Here is a 26,312-nt window from a genome sequence, read left to right on the forward strand (position 1 = left end):
GAGCCAAAGACTTCATAACATAGTGCTTTAAAGCAAAGCTTTCAAAATTTGAAGTAATGTCATATACTTTACAAAGACAATGCTAGACTAGCAGGACTTTTTGATGACTCCCTTGACGCTACTGCAGTCTCACCTATGATCTAAACAGTACTTTTTTGCTTAACAACATCCCCTCTCTGCCTGTCCCCCCTGCCCCTGTTGGCTTTGAGGTGGTGTTCCCAGTAAGCATAGTGCTTCTATAACTTTATATTTTATTTTGCCAAATGTTCATTTAATTATAAACCAGACTTAATTGCAGTAGCTTCTTCTGATTTCAGCAAAAGCGTGGCTTTATGAGATGGGAATAGAATGTGTATGACACTTTCAATGAAATTAAAAATGAAATGAAATGTCTTTACCAGAAATTTAAATTGCATCACCACAGGACATGTGCCAAACCTGTCTTGATTTACCTGAAAGTGCTGTATCAGAAACAGGGCTCCCAACTGGAGAGTGTGTTCTATCCTGAATGACTGCTTTGAAATCACTTATTTGGAGCAATATTAATTCAAATCCTTGATAAATTACTCACTGTGATATAACATGCTGTTTTAAAACTTTTACAGCCTTTTCATTAATAGATGATAGTTAAAATTAGAGCTAGTATGTTTTTGTGTAGACTGCTTAATCATACCATTTAAAGTAAAAGCTAAGCAATAAACATCTAATGAATAGCTTATGATAAGTTTATTCTCAGAAGCTATGTTACTGTTGGTGCAGATCAACATAACCATTTATCACTAAATTCTGAAAATTTAAAAGCTGTAGCTATCACTTGTACATGCAAGTCATCCTCAAAGTTCATTACATAGAAATAGTTTATTGCATTTTAGGATGCTTGCAACCTAAATCAATATCTATTAGCCATAATGAACATGTTCCCTTCCAGAAGAAGGTGTGTTCAGAAACTGAACTATTCTTACATATTTTGTAGCTTATAATTATTGTTGTCTTTTAAAAGATGTAAAAGAAGTCATTGTCATAGTTTATTATGAAATGAATTACTTATGTCAATTGTATTTGCAGGAGTCGCCTGCAATATATATCGAGTTGCATTCTGTAGTGACAGGCTTTCTTCCCAAAGTGAAGTCTTCAAATTAATCTATGGAAGTAATGCAGGAAAGTGTAATACTTTGGTGGTGACCATAGTCAACAGCATTGTGCAAAGCTACAAGCTTAACTCCACTGTGCATGTTGTGCTGCCGTGCCACAGGTCACAAATTCAACATGGGCTGAATTTACTTCTGTGTACTTACTCATAGCCCCATGTCATTCTTCATCAACAGAGTACCTAAATAGATTTCTACAGAAGTACAGCGGTGTTATATTCTGATTCGCAGCTATTAATGAAAATGGATTTATACCAACTTTATTTTTAATGAAATAAATATGGCTGTTTATGAAGAACTGCAAAGATATAATTTCTAGGTTCCATATTACTATACAAATAGCATCTTAACATGAAATCCAAAGTTCATAGTACTTTGAAAAGGGATATATTATGTACTCGCACCCTCTATTGGGGAACATGGATCTTGCCCTTTCAACATCTGGAGAGATCAAAGAACAGCTCATCTGTCATGAATGAGAATTTATGTAGCAGAATAAACATGGAATTCAGACAAGATCACAGACTCCCAAATAATTCTCCTTACCAATGAGCTCTCCCTCTGCTTGGATGATCAGTGTGTTTCAGAGATTGGAGGTCTCATGATTCCTTTCTTGCATGCCCAAGGTGCTTTGTTTTTGTTTAGCTGTGTGCATACATTGTTATTTGCAATACTAGAACTTTCTTCCCAGTAATTTTCCACTTAATGGTTGACCTATCTGAATTTATTTGTTAAATTTACTACATGTCTGACTAGCCATAAGCTGTGAAAAACCAACCAGGGAGCTGAAATAAATAGGAAGAAAACACCCTCACTAATTTTCCTTTCTGACAGTTCAACAGACCCAAAAGCATTTACATTACTTTCCCATTTAGGCAGTTAACTTGTGAGTTGTTCTTAAACACCAGGGACCTCTAGCTAAAGCAGTCACTTTGGTCAGCAATCTAAGATTCAGGCAGATAGTATATTATTTAGGTAGTGGGAATATAAGCAATTTTTATATTGTATATGTGATTTAGTATTTTCTGTGCCAGTTTTATTTCAGATTTAATTCTGGGACATGCTGTGCTACGTAGTCCTTTTGGATTTCTGCAACTGTTGCGCTTGGAGCCATGCTCCTGCTGCAGAATTCCAACAGGAGCAAACATATGGGGATTCTTCCGTCCTTGGCTTGCCCCACCATTTGTTCCATGTTTTAAACCAACTGGTGCTGTACCCAGTGGAGTACATCTGTTACAGTTTATTACTAGAAATTTGCAATTCATTTCAGTTTGCTAAAATAATTATAATATTCATGGCCAAGCATTAAGCAATTACAAAGGAGAGTAGACAAAATTTTGGTAAAGTTTGTGTGTGTCTGGTTTGGGCACTTTGGGCACTCAACAGTCAGATGTGCTCTGACAGTTGAGTTTGATCATCCTGAGAAATTAAAGTATCAACTGAGATGCTGTAAGTGACATCCCTTATGTGGATGTCCCTGCTCTGTTTTAATTAAGAGTGAAATAAATTAGCATAAACCACCACTGAAAGCGTTTGGTTGCCACATCTTGCCTGTGGTACTCAGCTGGGGAACACCCAGAAATGGAGCAGAGTCTTTACTGCTATAATTGCAGACGCACATACGATAATGCCCTGAACTCTTTCTGAAATTCAACAGCAGTTAGGCTGCTAAATAGTCTATAACTTTCAGAATGTTGTACCCACTTTTTTTGTCTCTGTGTGTGTCAGGCAAGCTGGAAGTTATTGTACTGGGCTCTGTTGTTGTTCGCAGGTAGAATTTTCAAGTAGGTCAGATTTCTGGTTTGTGAGAAAAATGGATTTCAAAGCAGTCCAGACTAAAGCATTAAAGAGTTGAATAGAAGGTGACTCATTTAAAATTTAAAATAAGAAGTCCCCATAAATGTCAGCACAATAAAATCTTAATACAACAGATTACTATTTCATCATTATCACCCACTCAAACAGACTTCTAAAGTTAGGAAGCAACCTGATATAATATTCATAACCCCATCATACTCATCATGTTCAGTCTCCATTTCTGTAAGTCAGTCTCACACATCTTTGACATATAGTAACAGAATAAGCACACCCTGTTCACCACAGTGGAGATGTATAGTGCTAAAGTCAAGGTTTTTTAAAGGCAATATTACAAAACCAATTCGAGGAGTTACAACCAACAATATGCCTGTTTTGGTTCTCCATCACAGACCTGAGTCTGGATCTGTCCTGCATGCCTTTCACACTTACCCCTTGAGTTAAATGAGGTCAGTTTTGCTATAGAAACCTGTCACTTGACTGATTTGAAAGAGAGAATGGATTCCAAAAAGCTGATTTAATTTGCTGAGTTACACTACTATAATGAAAGACATTACAAACTTCATTCTGCCTATGCTGTCAGACCACCACTATGACTTAAAAGTATGGCCATATTTCAGAGATATCTTTGTGTCCTTGCAAATAAAAGCATTTTAAGAAAAGTGAGTTAACTCCTCAGCACACTAGGTGTAGAAGAAGATTATTGTGAAGGGGAAGTTGGAGTTTATACTGAAATGATGAAACATTCAGAAATATCCCATATCCTTCAAAATACTTTTGCTTGTTTTACTTTACAAGTGTTACTTGGAGTGATATAATGAAGCAGAATTATGTGTTTCTGTATGCTGTACATAATAATATCTGGGAATGGAAGCCATTATTAAGGCCACTAAATATAATTCTGCTTTCTAGCAGTCCTAGAAATGTCTTTAAATATTCATAATCTAAGTGGTGTGGACAGTACAAATCTCAACAAATTAGTATGAAGTTGGGCTATAATGTTGAATAATTGTGTTTTGGTTTTGTATACCACTGTAAATAAGTGTGTAAGGTGTGATTTAAGAGGCTTTGAACTTTTATGGAAACTTTATATATGTTTTATTATTTTCTGTTCTCTTTCTGCAGAATATCCTGGCTTTAAATCCCCGAAAACAGACACATGCAACTCTTCACTCAACTGCAACAAAGAAACAAGTCAAGAAGCAATGGAAAAGGAATTCTGACAAAAGCTGTTCGGTAAGTGCATGTTTATTATGATATCTGAAACATGCAATAAACCATTGAGACTGAAATCACAGTTGTGTGAGAAATGGAAGTTGGAGTTTATTGTGTATTATTCAGTAGCCAAAGTTGACTTCTAGTTCTGTTCCTCTCGATACAAAGTTAGTGTGATTAGCTATTTAGTTTTCTGAACCTATTACATGCCATACATTTTTCATTTTGCTGGTTTAGTAAGTCTTTGATGCAACCTTTTTGCCTTTTGTTATGGAGTTTCATCTGTCCCAAGTATCACCTCCCCAGCCATGCAGAGCCCCTTGATTTCCCTGGGTAGCCAGCATCAACTATCTCTTCTTGTTTTCTTTCTGTTTTCCAAGAGTAGCACTTCGCTATAATTTCTGAGATTTTTGCAGTTAATTTTATTTTGCTATAGAAATAGGAGAGTCTGTCATATGTACCTATTTTGTATATATGAATAAATACATAAAGCTTAGATTAAAACATGGCTCTGGATTTTAAATTTTGTGCATTCCATTTTTCAGGAAATACGTGATTTTTAGAATAAATATTTTTTTCATTGCAAACTAACTATATTCTTCAGTATTTCTGCCATTAGATATCATAATTTTCTCTCTAGGTATTTATATTCCTAATCCTAATGTGATATTTGATTAACCCTATCAGGCTTTCTTGTCTCTTTGATCTCTCATCTGATTAGAAGGTTTGTAGTGTTTTTACTGTCTTCCTACAGATTCTCTTAGATAATTCAGAAGTCTTCTAGGTGCCACATCTGCAAACTATTTCCCTTATAGGTGTGATGATATTTGTTTCTTTCCATAGTGTTGTCAAAACACCCTCTCCCACTAAGCAGGAAAGTTCAGGTAGGAAGTTGATATTTGTGTATAATTAAAAAAAGTCGCCCAAGACCCAAAAGAACATGAACCAAACCAAAAATGCCACAAAGTTCTTCAGTTTCTTTTATCATGAAATCCAGTAGAACCAACAAATATTTGCTGTGAGGAGCAACCCAAGGTATCCTTACCATTGATTCTAAGAATCTCTTTATTGCTATAGCTAATATTTCTATTTTCTTATATTTATTGGCTTAGATAATATTATAGTAAGTGGAAACTAATGTACATGAAAAGCTTCTGTTTGTGAACAGGGATGATTATTTTGGGATGTCTGCTGCAGGTATTGCCCACAAGTGTCTATTCCAGCTTCTGTCGAGCTGTTTAGCAAGTGGCTCCTGGACAGCTGCAGTGTACATCATGTTTTCAGGTGACCTGAAATCAATACTGGGCTGTAAACTCCTCTGTTCTCAGAAACTGTTTGTTAGGAAGCTCAGGTATCCATGCAGCAGGGCAGCTGGCTATCTGTGTAGTAACCTAATTAGCTGTTCCAGTGTAAATTATCCTAGTTGGTTAAACTTCAAACTACAACATACACATATTTTACTAATGAGTGTGTTAGCACGCATATTCTAAAGCACTCTTGGTTAACTCTGAGCTTTTCCCCATGTCATCCTTGTTTGATTTTTGTATTCAGTTTATTCATGAAATGTTTGATATTTGAAGGTGTTCCTGTTGGTTGTGAAAATGCTTAGCTCTTTCCCACATTCCTTCCCTGCTGTTATTGTGCATACCTCGTGGTCTCTCAAATGTTCTTGGACCCCCAAGGTCTGAGCTTCTTGGGCTGTGCAAACAGCACTGATTTGGGTTCATTGCCAACTTGTGTCCCTTGTCTGGATTCTCAGTTGAAAGAAATTCTCAACCTTGTCAAATATTGTGGGATGATGTTTTGGCATAGGTTTACAATCTCATAAACAACTTGGGTTTATAGTTTTGCGTGGTCTCTCAAATGTTCTTGGACCCCCAAGGTCTGAGCTTCTTGGGCTGTGCAAACAGCACTGATTTGGGTTCATTGCCAACTTGTGTCCCTTGTCTGGATTCTCAGTTGAAAGAAATTCTCAACCTTGTCAAATATTGTGGGATGATGTTTTGGCATAGGTTTACAATCTCATAAACAACTTGGGTTTATAGTTTTGCATTACTGCATGGAGATCTGTGCAGTTATTAGGACCCTGCACTGCCAGAGATCTGCTCATGTGTTGCAGCTTAGAGGGTTAACGATCAGAAAGAAACAAGTGTGTACATGTACAGATATAACTACCTTCATCACAGATAGTTCTTATGCTGTAAATTATTTGGTAGAAATGTCACATTATTTAGGTTGCAAGCTATTATAAGAAATGTAAAGTGTTTGAAGAAACGTAAAGGGTTAGTCGTTATTTTTAGGTGAGTAATGATCCTAGTTTTTAGAACTGTCAAGCCTTTCTTCACTCAGAGATATGTAGCTTACTTTTACTGTGCAAGATGGCTTACTATTCTGGAAAAAATGCCCTAAAAACATTAAAAAAAAATCAAAAAAATCAAGCTTAAATATTTGTCTGGTGTCCCATTACATGAAAGATAGTAGGAAAAAAAATCAGAGACTTTTTACATTCTCTAGATTGTTGTTGTAAAGTGGTTTTAATAAAAAAATAAAATGGTAGAATCCTTTCATAGCCTTCTTAAATTAAGAAGGCTAATGTAGGAAAGGATGCATTGAGCACAGTTTTCTGTTTTGGACTAAAAAGCCATTGGCACTAATGTTTATGCCTGCTAATGAACAGGTCAAGCTCTATTTGAATTCTATATGAGCTTTATTTGTTTCTCTTTCCTTAACATCTGAATTTGGCTTTTAGCTTTGGATTCTTTTAAAGCTGTACTGATGCTGCCTTTGCAGAATTACTGTTGAAAGGAAGGTGGGAGTATGAAAATACAAAACTAATTAAATTAACAGCCCTCAAAACTCTGAACAAAAGCTGCATCTGCTGAGGCATGCACACAGTGACTTTGTAACGTCTAATACACTTCCAGATGGCAGACTTACATATTTCTTCAGAATAATTACACAAGTGAAATTTTAACTCCTAGCCTGCTCTGAGACACGTTGAGTTGCCCATTAAATTAATTCTGAAGTGGATACTGAATGTCAATATCTTTCCTCAGCATTGGAAAAGTATTCTCCTAAATAAAAGTTCACTTATGCTTTCGATGAGTGCTGTTGCTTATTTACTATGTTATCAATTAAGTTTTTCTGTACAAATGACTTACAGCTGTTGGTGCAAGATTAGTCAACTTTCCTTCAGAAATTTTAACTCAGATTTACATCAGAGTAGGAAAACTCTTTATTGCTGTGTCACCCTCAGTAACAGTGTTAAACCTAAGCATTAACACTCTTGCTTCTTCTGAGTCATGCTGAAAAGTGGTACAAACAGATGCCTCTAGTCTGTCTGGGGGAAGAAAGGTTTCTGTTGTTCAGAAGAAATTAAACGTAGAAGAGTTTTGATATGGCTGTACTACTAGTGAATCTCAGGAAAGGATGCAAAATTTATATCACGTTAGGTCATGAATTTACTGGTAAAACAATAGCAAAGGAATGAACTGTGGAAACTGAGCATTTGCTTTGATTTCAGGACTTTCCTAAGTCTTTCAGGATTGTTTAGGCTCCTGAGGAATATTTTTATTTGTGTTTTCTACCTCTTTATAATTCCATTTCTATGTATTTTATGCTTGCTGACATTTTGATCGCAAACTGGATGGGCACACGTTGTGTACATTTGCATTGCACTGAGCACACTGAATTCCTTGATTTATTAATAGGGTCCCTAAGGATTATGGGACAAGTTCTGCTTTTACCTTGTACATATGCAGGTTTGTTGTTTTAATGAAAATTACCTCTGCAAGTTTTATAAATTCATTTATCACTAGAGAATTCAGTGGGATATTGTAGTCCAGCCTTTTTTTTTGGGTAGTGAAACCTTGGAGTTACCTGCTAAGGATAGGTGAAAAGGTAATACAGACCCACCTATATATTCAGACTTTCCTCAGTTTCTGCATTTAGAAATAATTCTAATATTTGCTCCAGATGGAAAGGTTGGAAGTATTTCAACAAGACAAGAAGGCTGAAAAGGCAATGGAGTTTAAATTGGTTTGTAGCTAATTGCCATAGCCTGTAACAGTATTGATTTTCTGGCAGTAGTAGCATTGTTCTTTGTCCTTACATGTGCTAAGCCTGATCAGCATTGTGCAACAAGAGCCTCTCTTCCGTGAACAAAATAATTTTTAAGCTCAGCTGTAATTTTTTATGCAAGAGCATCACTTTTGGGCAAGAGTCTTAGTTCTTTCCAGCAATTAGAGAGAACCAAATTCTTCACCTTGTCTTTTCCTGTGCAACATTAAGGTGCAGGTACCAGATTGCTTTGTGCTAATGGTGGAGAGATCTGCAATTCATTGCAAGATGTGGCAGATCATGTTGCTCTTTAAATTCAGAGGGCAAGGGTGCTCCCTTAAAAGAGTAGCAGTAAGAGCTTGTTAAAATTTCAAACTGCTTTTCACTTTGGTACTGTTTCTGTGGCTGTCTCTGCTATATATAAACATCTGTAAAAAGGAATTATCTAAAAAAAGGGCTGTAAGTACCTCTCAGTGTACAAATGTCCAAGCTTGCACAGAAAAACATGTCAACAAGATGATTCTTTCTCAGATATAATCAGTTTGTTACTCTAAGTATTGCCTTCCAGTGAGGTGGAAAAAGGCCATGTGATTTTTGTGCCTAATCATGTATCACAGTTACAGAATAATCAAGTTAGCAGTTCACAAATAACTGATGGGTTGAAGCAGAAATAGTGTAAATTGCAAACCCAGTTCACCCAAGGCCTGAAATCAGGAACCTTAATGAATAAATGCTTTTTCAGTGTATAATTTGTCCATTTCTAGACATGTATTGATGAAAGATTATATATTTATAAATAAAAAATAATACCAAATATTGTAAAATAGAGAACACTCATTAAAGGAAATCAACTCAATTATATTTATAATCTAAATGTATAGTTTACCTTTGCAAATATTTATTTTTGTCTTCATTGCATATGAATATGCAAGTTTAGCTCTTTTCTGAATGGATATACAATGGCAGATGTCTCTCTAATCGCTGCTCTATTCAAACATTAATTGGTAGAACATATGTAGAATTCTACTAGTCTGAATAGGTATAGGATAGCAGCAGTCTTTTTAATCACATCACTATTCAACCACTAATTGGTGTGATGATTAAGGGACATTAGAGGGAGCACTTTGACATCTGATTCTTTGAACTGATGTCTGCTCGGGCTGTGCTGTATTCATCATGGCCAGACTGATTTCTTAAATAAAACGCTCTGACTCCCAAATGTGGAAAATATTGCATTAGGATCTATTGAGGTGATTAGGGAATTTGAGAATGATTCTTTTATTTAACTAGTGATTGACTGTATATGCACAAACTATTCATATGAATAATACATGTGTTACTGAGTATCAGAAAGAGCTGAGAAGTAACATCAAGAGATTTTTCTCTTTTCTCATAGTGTCAATAATTAAATATTAATACATATTTTAAAATGTACCAGTTTAATCATTTAGCAGTCAAATTCCTACTCATGCATTTTTTAGACTAACTAATTACTCTGCATTTTCTCGTATCGATAGGATATGCTGGCATTTATAACCATTTTACTGGAATAAAGTGGTTTACATGTTTATATATGATATCACTTATACTTGCTCTAAGAAATGTATATTATAGTCCTTGAATTTTCTGTTTTACATTAATTTCAATGTCTTAAGGTATTTTCATTAGAGTATTTCAATAGCTCCTAACTTGCTTGCCTGCTACAAATTAGTGCTTGTACAAAATGTGCATAAAGTACATTTTCTGTGTATCGAATTGTAAATACTAGTTGGTGGCAAGTTGTGCCAAATCCTTTCTTAGTACTGTGCAAAAGGTTCCTTCTTACCTTGTGGCTCTTCTGGAGTGCTGTGCAAACCCAGTTCAGACCTCTTAATTTTATTTGGAGTTCTTCAGGTTTGGTGTTCCTCAAATTAGTTGTTGGATCATTCCCCTTATATAGCACAGCACACAGTGAAGATTTTTAGTTCCAGATATATTTCAGATCTTAACCATTTCAAAACCTAAGTGTCTCAGACTTGCAAATTTGTTTAGTTTTGCACATAAATATATGACAAAATGAAAAATGCTTGTCTGGTGCAAAGTGCTGAATTCTAGGTGAGTCTCATTACCCTTCATTAAAGCTTATCAGATCAGAGGGTAGAGATAGGACCAGAAACCATCTTCTGTTAACTTTCAACCTCTGCATAACCTTGTATTCTTTTAGATGTGGATTTCTGTATACTTTTCTGTGGTTATTGGATGGAGATAAAGGTGCCTTCTCCTTTTTCAGCCCCTCTACTCCCACTTATTTTTTCTTTTGTAAGTCATTGCCTGTACTGAAACCAATACTGCTTTTTCCTCTCCTAGACTTCCTTCTTGTATAGTGCAGGCCCCTCTCCATTCTGTTTAGAAATCTGTAAAATTAAAAATCGTCACGAGCTTTAGGTAGAGAAATTGTAAGTGCTTGAACATGGTTTCTCGTGCCATTGTTAGCCTGTTAGTAATTACTCACTGCACATTTATTTATAGTGTCTAAGTCTGGGAAGACACCTGCTCAGTAGAAGTAAAAGGAGCTGTGAGACCAATTTTAGCGTGAAGGAAGTAGTATAGCTTGCTGAATGCTGTGTTTTAAGCAGGGCTTGTAGCACTGTCCAGTATTAAGTTGCACTGAAGTGTTCATTACAAGACCCTGCTTATAGTTTGTCTGCAACTTTGCCATGTATTTGGACAAAACTTTTCTGAGTACTAGTCCATCGATTCTTATATGCATGTCAAGAATGCAGTCATATATGCACATGAAAAAAGAAGTCTCTTGATTTAAATATGAATGAACAGATCTGGCAGAAAAGGCTTGGTCTTTTAAGCAATCCTGATAGCATTATATTTAAAAAACACTGACATCTTCATGCTTTGAAGTGAGGCTGTGGATTGAAAAGGTATGTCAGTGTAACAGAACTGCCTAGAAGCTTTAAAAACCTCTCTTGACCAATTTTTTCACAATGTACAATCCTCAGGTGGAGACCAGTTTAGAGTCTCGTCACTCACTGCTCTAATATTGCTTACAGTAGTGCTGTGGTTTCAGGAACTCCTAAATTTTTGGTGGTGCATCTCAGGAATGATTTGAAACGTTCATGATGGTTTCTTTGTTCTTTTATAAACTGACACATTGTATGAATATAGTGTTAAAAATAGACATAGTATCCTATTAAAAGTTAACAATCAGAAATAATATTTTTGGGATTCTTCAGCATGCAAAGATGCTAGGGACTCTTTGTCAAGGCATATTTCCTTATTCTTTCTGACTCTGTCCCTGTTCCAGCAGTTCCAGCTGTCTTCAGTAAGCTACTTGTATGTGTTTTCTGCCGTCACTTCTTCAATCCCCAATCACTCCTGATTCATCAGCAATTACCTGGAATGATCACTCAGCAAAACTTTCTATTTTTCTCTAATACTGAGAACAGGTCTGCAACCTACTGTTGCTTAATTGCTAGCTGAAGTGGTTTTACAGAAGATATTTTCTTCTGTAGAGCTAAAGATCCTACTATGTGCGTTCCATTTGTAAATCATCAAGTTGTAATTCATGTCTTTGCTCTTTCCTTTAAAAAAAAAAAGCAGAAGCTTTTTTGTTCATATACCATGTGAGAGGGATGTTATTAACATTTCTAAATAAAGTAGACAAAGTAAGCAGCATCCAAATGACTGCTGGTATAGTTTCTTCAAAGGATACATACTATTCAGGAAAGACAGGTAAAGTGTTTTATGTTAACAATGCAACAGATGGTAAATAGATAGCAAGTGTAAAAGTGGATGTTTATTGATCAAAATAACTTATGGGAAGTGTAATAAACTCATTTGTTGTGTGCTGAGAATATGCTATAGAATTTGCATACAGCAGGTTTGAATTTGTCTGTGGCTGTAAATAAAATTCGATCTAATAATAGAATTGCAAAAATATAGGTTTGGGAGGGATAGATAGTGAGAGAATTTCCAGACTGGGACAGAATGAAATCTAGCTAGACATTTGACAGGTATTTGTATAACCCATTACTAATGGCACATGATGTTGGAGATATCTCATTCTTGTTAGTGTTTAATCAGTGCAACAAAGTTTTTCCTAAAATGTATATTATTTGTTGAAGATCAAATTATCATCTTCTCCTACCACTTGAAGAACAATTGATGATTATTGCCTTTTGGTATAAATTCTCTTATAAAATCTGCTATATATCTCTCTATATATATCTCTCACTGTATCTGTCTATCTGTTGATGACCCATGCCTGGAAGTGTTCAAGGCCAGGTTGGGGATTTTGGGACTAGGTGATCTGTAAGGTCCCTTCCAACTCAAACCATTCTGATTACATTAGAAGATTCCTGTTAGATATCCTTCCAGCTCTTGATTTTCCTTCAACTCTGCTAGTCATGTTTTCTGAAACTCTTATTGTGTTGCTTTTCTTTGAATTTTAATTTTCTATGTCTTTCTCATGGTGATGATGATGAAAAATTGCACAAGTTTTCAGCTGGGACCTAGGTAGCGCCAAGTAGAATGCAATAATTTTTTTGCTTCACACACTGAACTATCAGATATGTGCTATTCTATCTGCAAGAGTGTTGGATTTTCTTGTATTCAATTTATGGCCTAAATTCTGACCCTTCAGTTTTGCTTGCTTTTTAAATTCTTGTCTTGCCTTTGAAAACTGATATCTGCTCCTTCCCTGTTTCTCTTATTCCACCAGATGTGATGACAGTAGAAAGCATTAGTACATTCTTCTTTTCCAGTTATCTAAGTCACTGGGGTCTTGGGTGAATCATGAAGCATCTAGATTCAGGTTGTGTTTTGGTGATAGAAAACAAACTAGGTGTTGTTTTTCTGTTAGTTGCACACTCACTGGACAGTTTATTCTAGATTTGTAATGTCTGTCCTACCAGTTGTTCCCGAGTTCATTCATCCTCTTAAAGACAGAAAACAAGATTGATTTAGCATTGTTTTTGCATGCCCATGTTGGCGCTTTTTATATCGCATTGTAATTACTAATAAATATACTCAATTTTCTCTGCCAGGGGCTCTGATTGCTATTTTCACTCTTCCTGCCTCCCCCTGCTCCCGTAAAAGGAAATACTATGTCTGTGTCTTTTGGCCTTTTGCAACCAGAAGCCTTCAGTATCTTTGGGTGCAACTGATAATGGTCTGTGCATTGCTCTGGTTAGCTCCTCGGTGACTCTGGTATATGAACTTCATCAGTGTGATAAAATAAATTCCAAGACCTTTTTTTCCATGCTCAAGCCTGAAATCCCATGTTCTTGTTAAAAATAATTTTTGTAGTTGTAGCTATGTGTTTACCATGCTATCTTCTTAGAGAGAGCAAAGAGGGCTGTTGACTCTGCATCATTTGTATTTGCTCTCCTGTGCATAACCTGTACCTCTTTTTATTCTCACTTCTCGTGTTTATAGAACCATTTTCTTACTGTTTTTTCACAGTTTTTTTCCTCTTCCTTGCTAATTGAAATTTGCATAGCTTTCTGATTTTATTCCTACAGTGCTTGTGTGTTTCATTTAAACTTACATTTTTCTGCTTAGGTATGTGTCATAGTTTCCCTGCTTTTATGATTTTGATTTCCAGGCCATGAGGGAGACATATGGTATGATCATAAAGGTCTGTTAAGTGCACTGTTTTGGGTGGGTTTTTTTTTGGTTTGTGTGTTTGTGTTTCTTTTGTTTGTTTGTTTTCTTTTTATCTGCTTTGCTCAGAAACAGTTTCCCTTTGTGCACTTCTGCCATGGTTTGCCCTCTCTCCTGCTTTCCTTTACTGATCAGTATAAGCCTCAGGAGATATACCAGAGTGATCCCTGACTCTATTGAAGTTATAATTTTTAAAGTTTGCCATCCTCACTCTGTTACTCTCACCACTTTCTATACTTGGAATTGACTTTAATCTATTAGAGAGGTAAGTCATTGATTGTAACACACTTTAACTTTTTATATACAGTAAGACACTTTGACTTTATATATACACAGATACTGATAATGGTAGGGTGGAGGTATTCTTCTATGTGATATTTTACAAACTTTGTTAGTAATAGACATTAAATTAGAAACACTAAACCAGAATTTTAAGCAGTACCAACTCTTACTAATTCTGGTGTAAATCTGAATGAAACTAATTTTAAATTAAATCTAGGAAGTGAGTGAAGTCATAGAATAAACACAGACTATAATGTTCATCAATCTTATTTTTTTTTAGTTAGTTCAATATAAGTTCTATGGTATAATTGCTAAAATTTATTTTATGAGTTTGTTTAGATCTCTGAACTGAACTAAACAACCCCAAGACATTAATTTTGAGAAGATTGTTATTAATTGAAATATACAAAAAGTACTTTGAATTTTCATCCCAGTTCATAAAGAAGAGCTTCAGACTGAACTGGAAAACAACTTCAAAAAGAAGATTAAGTCTATCAGGTTTACACATAAAGAGTTGAAAAAAAATGGGATTTATTGGCACAGCAGGAAGTACAGAGGGAAAAATGAGAACTTTCAAAAGTCAAGTTGAGTCAGTCTTGGTGAAAGAAATTAAAACAAATAGTAAAAGGTTATTCAGCAATATAAAACAAATACTAAAAGGTTCTTAAGCTGTCTAAGCTAAAAGAAATAAAGGAACAAAGGAAGTAAGTGTGAAGATAGGATTAAACATCCTAGGTATTGTCTGAAGCCTTTGTAAATTGTTCTAGTTTCAGTAAAAAAGAGGTGGCTAATGGGCAGACAAGTGCAGAAATGGAAATAACTCCAGACAGGCCAGAAGGCAAACTTGGAGCATTTCATCATTGATGTCAAAGATACAGAACAATGTCCATAAAAGTATCACAGAAAACTGACATGCGAAATTACAGAGTTAAGAGTAGAGCAAGGTGTATGTTATGGTACTTACTTAAAGAATAACCAATGCAGTTTTTGTCTGTTAAGATGGAGAACTGATGGGCAACTGTCAATGTCAGTCTCATAGTGGCAGCCTGCAAAATGTTGAAAGCAAATTTTGTAGCAGAGATTTATTAAATGCATTAAGATAAATATAAGATAGAATAAGACATATTGGGCTTTATTGTTGGGGATAAATCATGACACACTGACAAGGGATTTGAGTTTTTTATTTTTGTCAATTAATACTCAAGTGTCATCTGCTTAGATTAAAATAGTAACATGGATAAGGGTCTGGCTAGAGAGGAGACAAGACTTGAGCAATGCTTTAAAAAGAGCTGCTGGGCTTTTAGCAGAGCTTATTGAAGGTTCAGTCTTCAGATTCATAGCATTTAATATTTTCATTAATGAGTTTGACATAAATATTAGGAGTATGTTACAAGAAAGTCGACAGGCACTGTCAATACAGAAGGAACTGGAACATCAGAAAGAACTGTGTGCCACTGAAGTTTAGAATAAAAAAAAATAAGAATAAATTTAATAGTGCAATTAGGAGGCTGTAGAGCCAAGGGCTGAACATGGGAATGACTAGGAGCCTAATGGTTGGAATTAAGTGAGAAGATGATTTAGAAATACCAGCTGATCAGAGGGTGATGGTTCCATCAACTGGATGAGAAAATCTTAGTGTGAACTGAATGTGAAAGCAAGATACTAACTCTGATCATCCAAGCTGTCACTTCCAGTCTCCCATGTGTGTTAGTGTTTTGGACCATGGGGGTCTGACAGAGCATGTTTAGGTATGTGATTATGCCAATTGCTACTTGTTAAAAGGGACTATCTGTAGAATGAAGAATAAATAGTTTATAAATAGTTTCAGATATGTAGGTATGAGTGTCATTGAAATGTTCATGGGGAAAAGTAGTTCTGCCTTCAAGTAAGGTTTTGTATAGTGGGCAGTAAATAAGGCCTCACACTAAGCACAAATGTTGAAAGACTAAAAATTAGGTGACCCCTCTCTGTTCTAAATCAGGAAGCACTTGTGTGTAAAATAGCTTCTGATCATATAATTAAAACTGGTTTCACTGCATAACTGTGAAGGGAGTAAATCAAGTTTTGAAGCAGCAAACCTTTTTTAGGCATTTTTGTGTTTAAGTGCCTGACTCTGTAATGCCTCTTTCATGGTGATCTGTATGATCTATGGGTTCTATTGTGTTCTCCAACCAACTCTAGATACCTTACTTCAGCCTTTTCTACAAACATTACTGTGGGAATGAGGTTAATTAATTGCGTACCTGAATATTAGTTTCTGTCTGTTGTTTATCTGTGTAGATCATTTGCAGTTTGTCTTTACTATGTAACAAGTTGTAGCTGATGGGTGTAGTCTGATGCTGTTAAATATCTTTTTAAGGTACATACTCTGAAGTGCTTTCTTTTCACTTGCTACTGATCATCTGTGCTGCAGGCATCAAATTGCTTTGAGGCTGGTTTAGCTATATGAAAAATTCCCAAGCAATAACACTTATATTATGTCCTTCAGAAATATAATGTAAACTGAACATTTTCCCCATTTTGTAGGAGTTCATCACGGATTGGTCTTTAGCTAAATTATGTAGTTTTCTGTTGTTTTAGCATTTCTATTTCTTAACTCCCCTTCCAGGACTCCTAATACCCTAAAAGTTTTAGTCCCTTGCGTAAGCATTGTTTCCATCCTCAAGCGAAAGACTTTTATTTCTCAGAAGTTGCCATTGGTTATTGGATGGAATCCTTCATTGCTGTGGAACAGAAAAATGACTGTCAGGGAAACTGGCTTAGTATCTGTTCTTTTGAAACTCAGTCTACCTAATGCTGAATCATCAATATTTGGTTAAGTATGGACTTACTGAGCATTTGTTTCTAACTTTTGAGGATTGAGCCCACCAAATTTGTTCTTTAAAAAAAAGTGTTGGAGGGAAGCTTTTATTTCATTTCTGTCACATCTAAGGTAATTAGAAATAATAGATATTGACAATCTTTTAAGATTAGATCTATAAGCTCTGGGGACAAGCTTCACTTCCACTGCATTTTTGACAATGATTGGACCATTTTTCCTCCCCTATACCCTGGAAACTACCTATCTTTTTTTTGAGTGTAAAGCTTTCAGAAGGAACTTTGCAAGAGTGTAAGAAACCAGTGAATCTCATCCAGTGTTGCACACGTAGTAACTATTTAAGAGTTGGTTGAATTTAACACAAATTTTAATTACATAAGAAATCTTACTTGCATTCTGTTTCTCAACGATTTTAACAGTAACAGTATTAGTGAACAGCAATATCATATAAGTTGTGTGCATTTTACAGAGTACATGAGAGATGACGGCAGTGAGCATTGGACTATGTGGCCATTTCTTGTGCTGGAAGAGCAGTCCTGTTGCTGATGCTTTCTCTGGAGTTTTTCTTTCTCATTTATATTTTCCTCTGCATTTATTTGCCAGTGAATGGACAAACAATGTGAGAAGGATCTTGCATATATTTGTAGCAATAAGTCTGAAAAGCTCCATTGCCACCAGGGCTCTAGAAAAGCTGTGGAGAGGTACAGGGCGTTGCTAGGCAACACCGCATGGCCACAGATAGTATTTTTCTTTTAATTTATTTATTCTTCAGTTTGAGTGTGTCCTGCTTGGAGCCATTTGGGTAATAGTTAAGCAAGCACATAGAAATCAGAGAGCTGCAGGAGTGTGGAATAAAGGAATGCAATATAAAAATGTAAGAGAGGAAAAGCCATGACACATAATGAAACGGACCAAGAGACATGAAATAATTAGTAAGGACTAGGGGTAAAAAAGTAAACAAGCGTGAGGAAACAGAGCAGGAGAGGGGAAAAAAATTCAAGTTATGAAAAAAAAAGATAGGGCACTATTGAAGAAAAAATAAAAATTGAAAGCTCAAACAATGTATACACAAGGGTAACAGGGAAACTGAATAAGGATTAAAAATCAGAGATAAAAATGGCTTCAAGAAGAAAACAGAAATTTCATAACTGTTAAAAGAATAATGATTTTTGTTTATTTTTGATTTGCAGCATCCTGTTCTTTCCTATTGCTCTGTTTGCACGTATTGCAATAGTAGTAGTGACACTCAGGAGCTGGGGACTGATTAATAAGTCCAATATGTTTTGCAGAGAGGAAGAATAATTTAAAACAAGAGTTTCAGTGTTATTTAGAAATTATTCCATGTCTCTGTTTGAAAATAGCATTTTCAAAACTAGATTGTGTTTTATTGAAAAATGTGGATGATTGTACTCAGGGTAGTAGGTTAAGCTCTGGTTGCATGGAGGGAGTGTTCATACTCTCCAAGTTAAACACGTTAAGCAGGGACAGGTCTGTCTTCTGCAGTGTTCAGGGAACTAAAAGCCCTTCACTTGCAGTAGTTGGAGCCATTTATAGACTTGAGTAGCATAGCTTTGTGAGGAAAATGCTGTGACAGAGCCAGCTCTGCTGAGAGACCAACTTCATTAGCTCAGGAACTATGCTACCAAGCCCAAGTGTCTTGAAGAGCACTGTTTGTGGGACCTGAGCTAGACTCTGGCAGCATGCTAAGTCAAACTCAAACTGGACTAGAAGATCTGTAAGGTCCATTCCAACCCTTAAATTCTAGGATTCTGAGATTGTCTTCTGGTGAATCTTGGCTCCACATATCCCTGCTTTCTTTGGAGTTGTTGGGAAGGTGCTTGCCTAGTGCTTTGGGATGTGCTTGTATTGTTCACCTCAGCTTGAACACAGCAATTTTTAAGAGTCTGGGAAGAAGGGGAATACAGCAGGCTGAGCTGTCTGAAGGCAGGCCAGAAGGTTTTGGGAGAAGAAGGCTATTCAGATTGAGACACAAAAGCTTCCAAAGGAGTAAAAGCCATACAAAGAAGACAATAAATGACACAAAGAACTAGAAGAGTGCATACTGTCGTACTGAGATATTGAGTTGTTAGGTCATCATCTCGCTAACATGGAACTGAGACCTGAGGCAATATATTTATCATGGATGTTGTTTTCAAGCTATATGTAAATAAACAAACATTAGGGCAGCATTCTCCTAGTGCTCTTTTGAACACTGCTGAAAAATGTAACTACATATAGGCCCTGTTAATTTCTGTGTACAGGAAAGCTCTTGTTTGTGTAATTTCTTAGAGAAAATAAATCAATACTGTTTATTCCCTTAAATTTCTATTGGGAGTTTCTAAATCTTGTTAAATGTGCATGGTGTCTTCTACAAAGAAGATTACACTTATTTGAGCAGTTTTCCTTAATTTTCGATTATAGCTGCGTATCTGTAAATGGACGACACAACAGATGGTGATAACTTCATAGGATCTGCAACCATTGTAATAGCCCCATACCTCTGATTTTCTGAATATCTTTTGAGAGGGGAAAAAGTATTTTAAGTGTTTGTACTGTCCTACTTTGTTGTTCCACACCCACTCCCTCCCTGCCGAGACTTGACTTTCCACCTTGTTAGCAATGAGTGTCAGCTTTCGTTTTGACTTGATGCATGATATTCAAAAATATGTAATTGTGTGGACTGTTAAACAGTATTGTCTCCCAGTGAACCATTTTAGTGGTTCTTTCTGCATTCTTATACATGCTTTCCTATTTCATTGCTTTTGGGGTTTTTTAAAAACTTTTTTTGTGCTTGCATTTTTTTCTTCTGACTGTATATTTTACAGAGTCTCAGGTTGCTGTCTTACTGTATGTGTTGCAATAAGGTATGAGATAGCAGTCAGTGTTAAGTACAGTATAGAATGCATATAAATATAGTAGCCTTTTCACAATGTTTTTTTTCTTTATGGTATTTTAAAAACAGAAAAAGGTAGTAAGTATTCCTCTGATTTAACTATTTTATATGGCAATTAATATAAAATGTGTTTAAATACTTGGCTTTCTTGGACATCTCAGCGCAAGGACATGTCTTTTATCTTAAAGAAAATGTAAACAGTGGAGGCATTACAGCCTAGGGTGTTTTTTTTCTGAGATATGTGAATTGTCAGCTTGCTCATATGTCTTTTCCTGTCGTCTACAGTTACTTCAGAGTCGATATGTAGTTTAAAATGTAAGAGCTATCAGGGACAGCGTGGTCAACAGGACCAGGGAGGTGATTCTGCCCCTGTACTTGGCACTGGTGAGGCCACACCTTGAATACTGTGTACAGTTCTGGGCCCCTCAGTTCAGGAAGGATATTGAAGTGCTGGAGCATTTCTAGAGAAGAGCAATGAGGCTGGTGAAGGGACTCAAGTGCAATTGCTATGAGGAAAGGCTGAGGGTTCTGGGGGTGTTCAGCCTGGAGAAGAGGAGGCTCAGGGGAGACCTTATTACCCTCTACAACTCCCTGACAGGAGGTTGGAGTCAGGTGGGGGTTGGTCTCTTCTCACCGGACACCAGCCGTAGGCCAAGCGGGCCCCACCTCCCGCTCTGCCCAGGGAGGTTTAAGTTGGATATTAGGAAGGGATTTTTTACGTAAAGGGTAATCAGTCACTGGAATGGGCTGCCCGGGGAGGTGGTGGATTCACCATCCCTGGAGGTTTTCAAGATGAGACTGGATGTGGCACTTAGTGCCATGGTCTAGTAATGACGGTAGGGTTGGAGGTCTCTTCCAACCTGGTTGATTCTATGATATGGTGTTCACAGTTTGTGAACGAGCTTCAGATTATTTAAAGTCAAATCATCCTTCAGGTTTTCATGAGCAATGATAGTGATAGAAAATCTGATACAAAGTGGCACAATGTAACATAACTACTCCAGAGCCTTAATCCAAGGGTTGTGTTTTACTGGCTGCAGCCTCTTTTCTAATTCTTACTCCTCTGACTTGGTTAGATGTTTCTCAAGCAAACTGAGTGTTTCCAGTTATTCCTCTGAGGAAATTTAGTCTCAATTTCATATTCTGCTTTGTCTGTGGTAAATAGCCTCAACTGCCACATGAGGAAATTTGTTTCATTGCTATCTAGGTGATCTCTTATGCTGTGATACTGATTCTCTGATAACAGGGTAATCCGGAATAGAAGTGTATATACTCTTCTCTTGATAATTCACCAGGTCAGAGGGTGGGTTCTTAATGATATTTTTTTGTGGAATTGTTTCAGTTTTGTGCAAAGAAAATTTGAAGGAAGGTTGCTCTTTTATGAGGACTCAGCCAGTGAACCTATTTACATATAACCACACATGGTTATGGCAAGAAGTATCATCAGTCACAGCACCGAAATATTTCACATGTAGAGGTGTCACTGTTTTCTTCTCCTAAGCTAAGCAGGGGATGGGATTTCTCCCACCCCTCCTGTGGGGCAGAAATATTTGGTTTCTCAGAGCCTGGAAGTCATAGGTCCTACAGTGTTCTCTGTACATGTGTCTAGTCCCTTGGTACTGTCACCATTTCCTCAGGTACTTGCCGTATATTTAGCATCTTTTCATGCTCTTTCCAGCTGGCTTAAATGCTGTTTTATGTAAGTCTTTTTGCATGTTAGAGAGAATTAGAAGTACATATTTATAAGTGGTACATGGCAGGGGATGGCGTGGAAGAGAAAGACGTGATCTGTAAGATTAGGAGAGAAGGACCTTGGTATGACCTTACTATTGTGGTTTAACTCCAGCTGGCAACTAAGCACCACACAGTCACCTGCTTCCCTCAGTGGGATGGGGAAGAGAATTTGAGGGGTAAAAGTGAGAAAACCCATGGCCTGAGACAAAGACAGCTTAGTAGGTACAGCAAAAGCCAAACTTGCAAGCAAAGCAAAACAAGGAATTCATTCAGTACTTCCCATGGGCAGGTAGGGGTTCAGCCATCTCAAGGAAAGCATGGATCCATCATGCATACTGGTGACTTAGGAAGACAGACAGCATCATAGAGTCATTAAAGTTGGAAAAGAGCTCCAAGATCCAACCTTCAATCAAATACTACCAAACCCACCGAACCGTATTGTGAAGTGCAATCACTCCCTCCTTCTTTTTCCCCCAGCTTTATATGTTGAGCATAATGCTATATGGTATGAGAAATGTCTTAGGTATTTGGGGTCAGCCATCCTGGCTATGTCCCTTCTCAACTCCTTGTGCAGCCCCAGCCCCCTCGCCTGGGGTCTTGGCTCTATGTGAACACTGCTCAACAATAGCTAAAACATCCCTGTGTTATCAAGAGTGTTATCAAGAGTTTTCAGCACAAATCTAAAACACAGCCCCATAACAGCTATAAAGAAAATTAAATCTACCCCACCCAAACTCATTTTTTGGAAAGAATTTTATGCAAAACAAGAAGAAATAGCTAAAACAAATTAGCATCTGCAGAACTGGTTAGAAAAATTGTTCTGCTGTGTTTCAGGTTTTTTTAAATATTGTGGCAACTACAGGGATCTGTAGTGCACACTGAACACAGAACCAGGAAAAAGTGTTTTGTTGTGGCACATCTTGAAAATACTGTTGTTGGACAACAAAATATGCCATGTGAGAGATGAGAGGTGACATCTTGGGCTGAGGAAGCAAGTGTATTACAAGTAATTTGCTTTTATTCCACTACATAGGACTGGACTATACTGTTTCAGGACAGTGTTTAAACATTTTATTGTAACTTTAAATTTTGAAGAACTTTTATATTTAGTAATTTGTTAGCTATGCATGAAAAATAAAAGGTATTCTGTAAGTTAGTACTCTCAAATATGTGGAGTTAATTCCTTTAAATTCTCAGTCATTTGGTTTCTAAAAGAGCAGGAGCTTTTGGGTGTGTGTTTTTCCTTATGCTCTTTATTGAAGGTCAAGAACATAATCTGTTCCTTAGGAGTACAGTTCTACCTACATTTTAAAGATTCTTCTTTTTTTGCAGGTTATGAGCTCTGTAAATGTTAATTCTCAATATGAGTCTGGTCTTTACCTGCATACTCTCATTTTATTTAATCTCAATGAGTCAAGGGAATATTTGTCTAAGCAGAGTAAAGAATCTCAAGGGAAAAGCAAGCCAGATTGAGGTATGTGAAAGCAGTGGGAGGGGAAGGGAGTACAGCATTTGGGATATTTTTCTTTCCTTAGTAGTCATTACTTAGTTATGTTTTCACTATCGAGTGTAAATAGTGTATTTAGAAATTCTGTGAGGAGCCTGTGTCTCTTTATATAGACTTCATGCTCTTAAAGAATTACCTTGTAAGTTTATGTTAAGAATACTGGAGAACTGGAGTAGTCAACCATCTAGAAGGATCTTAACCTTCTGTGAAGGCTCTCCTGTAGTGCTCAGGCTCTCTGGTAGGAAAAAGGAAGGATTACAGCCACATTAAAAGAGAAAGCATTTAGATGAAGCTTGTCGTGTTGTAAGAGATGATGTGTATTGTTCCCTGCTACAGAACCCTATGCCATATAGGGAAGCAGTCTTAAAAGTATCCCTTCAGGTGCAGAGGGACCAGTAGCTTGTTGCCAAGTCCTCCTATTCATCTACTGATCAAGTTTAACATATGTTTAGGAAGAGAAAGAAAAATGTGAGAGGCAAAGGTTTTGCTTCCTTTTTCTCCCCTCAAAGTTTTCTCTGTCTTTTAAAGCTGAGTCACAAGAGGAACATTATAAAATGTCCTGAGTAGTGGCATCATCTGCATTCTCTCTGCTCCTGTAGTATTTCCAGCTGTGCTTCTGGTTTCTTGCATATCTTTTGTTGCTTTTTATTCTTTTGAGTTCTTTGGTCTGCTATTCTTTGTGTTGCATGCTTGGTCCTTTCAGAATGTCTTTTCTCATCCTCCCTGTATCACTACTATCTGATGTGTTATCCATTGCCAAAACACGTGGTGTCTGCATCTGCTCTGACAACAGCAGGTTGAATGCAAGCAAGATACCATACCCTTATGTGAACATGAAGGCTGTGATAAATTTGCCACTTGAAATTTGTGTGTGAAACAGCATGAAAAGGAAGTTAGCAGAATGCCATCTCAGACTGGAACATCTTTCACAGCCCTGGTAAAATTGCAAACTAAAGTGTTAAATATGTTTAACATGTAATTAACTTCTCTATGATTACCTGCCTTTAAGGATTAAATGTACCACATTTTAAACTGGGAAAAGTTTAAAAAATCAGAAATTGTCTGCTTTCACTTCAGAATATCCAATTACCTTGACAGTATTTATGGTAATTAATAACAAAAACCAAACTTGCAGTTTCAGAAAATAGCACATACAGCAGAGTTTCCTGGTATCAATCCTCTTTTAGCAATATATTCCTGTTTGTGCAGAAAATACGATGCTTACGTTTGAGTTTGCATGTGCACTATTTTTAGTGCCTTAAAATAATATACCAGTAAAAAACCCTGAGAAAATTAGCATGGTCATGCTAATTAGGCATTGATTACAGCCACCCAGAATTCTATTTAATGTTTTTTTCTATTGATTTTTATTTGATTACTAACAGTTAGGGCTGGTTTTCTCTTGGAATCCTGCTATTTTTGATGTACTAATTTCTATATTTTTCAAAGAGCTTGTCTGGCCAATATGGCTGTATCACATAATGAAAAAATTGTTGTAACAAATGTTCATGTATTATGAATGACATGCTGTCAAATGTCATGTAAATACCTGAGGGCTCAATATACTTTCTGCAGATATTAGGAATATGTACTGATTTTTAAAAATACCTATTTTTCCTTTGTGAACATCTGGTCAGTTTTAAGCAGTTTTAAGCTGCTTTTTCCTCCTGTTTGGAATAAGAACCTCTTGAGAATGAGTCACAGCAAATAGGAAGAAGGAATTTAGTAAGCAGATATTGTGAAGATCATAGTATGCTACAGATAGGATCAAACAGTCCTTTTACTTGTTTAGGTTTTAAAGCAGCTCTTAGATAAAACCCTTTGGCAAATGGCATCAGTTTTGTTTAGTTGCTCAGTAGTTTAAGAGGGTTTCCTGTGTGGAATACAGCTATTGGCTACCAAATACCATTAGAATAAATGCAATATATGTAAGTCATTTTACCCTATAGCAGATGGGTGCTTAAGTCTGTGAGAGAAGATCAATGGAACCATTTAGCTTTTTGTGTTGTTTCAGTGTAGAAAGACAGTCTGTTGCAAATCAAGAGAGGAGTCTGCTAAGAAAATTTAGGTTTTATTGGAATAAAGCACAGTATTACATAGGTTTGCATCAAAAGGAGTAGATATGCTATTTCAAATTCATAACAATTGACTATTAGCCTGTTTTTAATATTTTTTTCTTTGGCATCTAATCCTGTTTAATTAGATTCTACTCTCTCTGTTGTTTCAAGATTCCATAAACTGGAGTCTTATATACCAGCTGCTAAAGCAGGAGTTACTGTCTAAATGATATTCACAATGAGTATTTGGAAGGTTTACAATTATACCCTTGCTAATAAATTGTGCTATTTTCCCCAACAGTTTTAAGTGCTAATCTTCAGAAGGCATTTTAAAATTAGCTAAAATTCTGTCAAGAGATTTACAAAAATTGTTAGCATGAAGATAATTATGTCACAGTCCTTGGACTCCGTCTCTGATTGTGTGCATAAATCAGAAAATGTCAGCTGTGTTTTCCCTTAATAATTATCCTTGCAGCAATATATTACAGTTTAGATTACTATTATAATGTTTCTTTAGGTTTATAAAACACAAGTTAGTTATTTCTAAAGTTTTCTACTGCTGAAATAATTCACGTGTCTTGAATAAGTGGTTATTTTTGTTAACATTTTATATATAACTAAGAAGATCAATATGAAAATCAGCTTTCTACACGTTTTTATATAGTACCCCAAAGCAGTCAGCTTTGTATTACAACTTTATTAAAGGAAATCGCTTCTACAGTATGGCCAGCATTTTCAAAAGAGCTAGGTAATGTCGTGAGCTTTGTGGAATGTGTGGGACTTGACTTTTTGGACCAAAAAACTTGAGAATCTTCTTGCCGAATCTGTACAGGTTGTAGGTACTTGGAGTAGGTTCTGTAGGTCCCCAACAGTTTTGGTAATGTGTTGTTGGAGCCTACCTCCTTAAACTTAACTAATTAAAATATCAGAGTGAGCTAGTAAATCCTTCAGAATCTGGACCAGGTTGTCTCATTTTATAGACTCAGAAATCTAGGTACAAATGCATTTAATAAACTAAATTTGACTGCATAAACAGTAGAAAATTGAGACACAACATAATCTGTAGAAACCTTTTGCATGAATTATATGGGAGAGGATGAGAAAATCAACTTGGTTTAGCATTAGT

General features: G+C 36.4%; 1 protein-coding gene across 1 annotated transcript in view; it reads left to right on the top strand.

Moving 5' to 3' along the window:
* Positions 1-4,088: 4,088 nt before the first annotated feature.
* DPYD (dihydropyrimidine dehydrogenase) overlaps positions 4,089-26,312 on the top strand; it is a gene marked incomplete at its 5' end in the record, with an annotated part of 196,336 nt that continues 174,112 nt past the window's right edge. Inside the window, one exon of the mRNA XM_009083388.1 lies at positions 4,089-4,199. Coding sequence (XP_009081636.1) covers positions 4,089-4,199 — 111 coding nt within the window. The remainder of the gene's footprint in view (positions 4,200-26,312) is intronic.

The sequence above is a fragment of the Acanthisitta chloris genome, unplaced genomic scaffold (genome assembly GCF_000695815.1).
Source record: "Acanthisitta chloris isolate BGI_N310 unplaced genomic scaffold, ASM69581v1 scaffold3621, whole genome shotgun sequence".
Lineage (NCBI taxonomy): Eukaryota > Metazoa > Chordata > Aves > Passeriformes > Acanthisittidae > Acanthisitta > Acanthisitta chloris.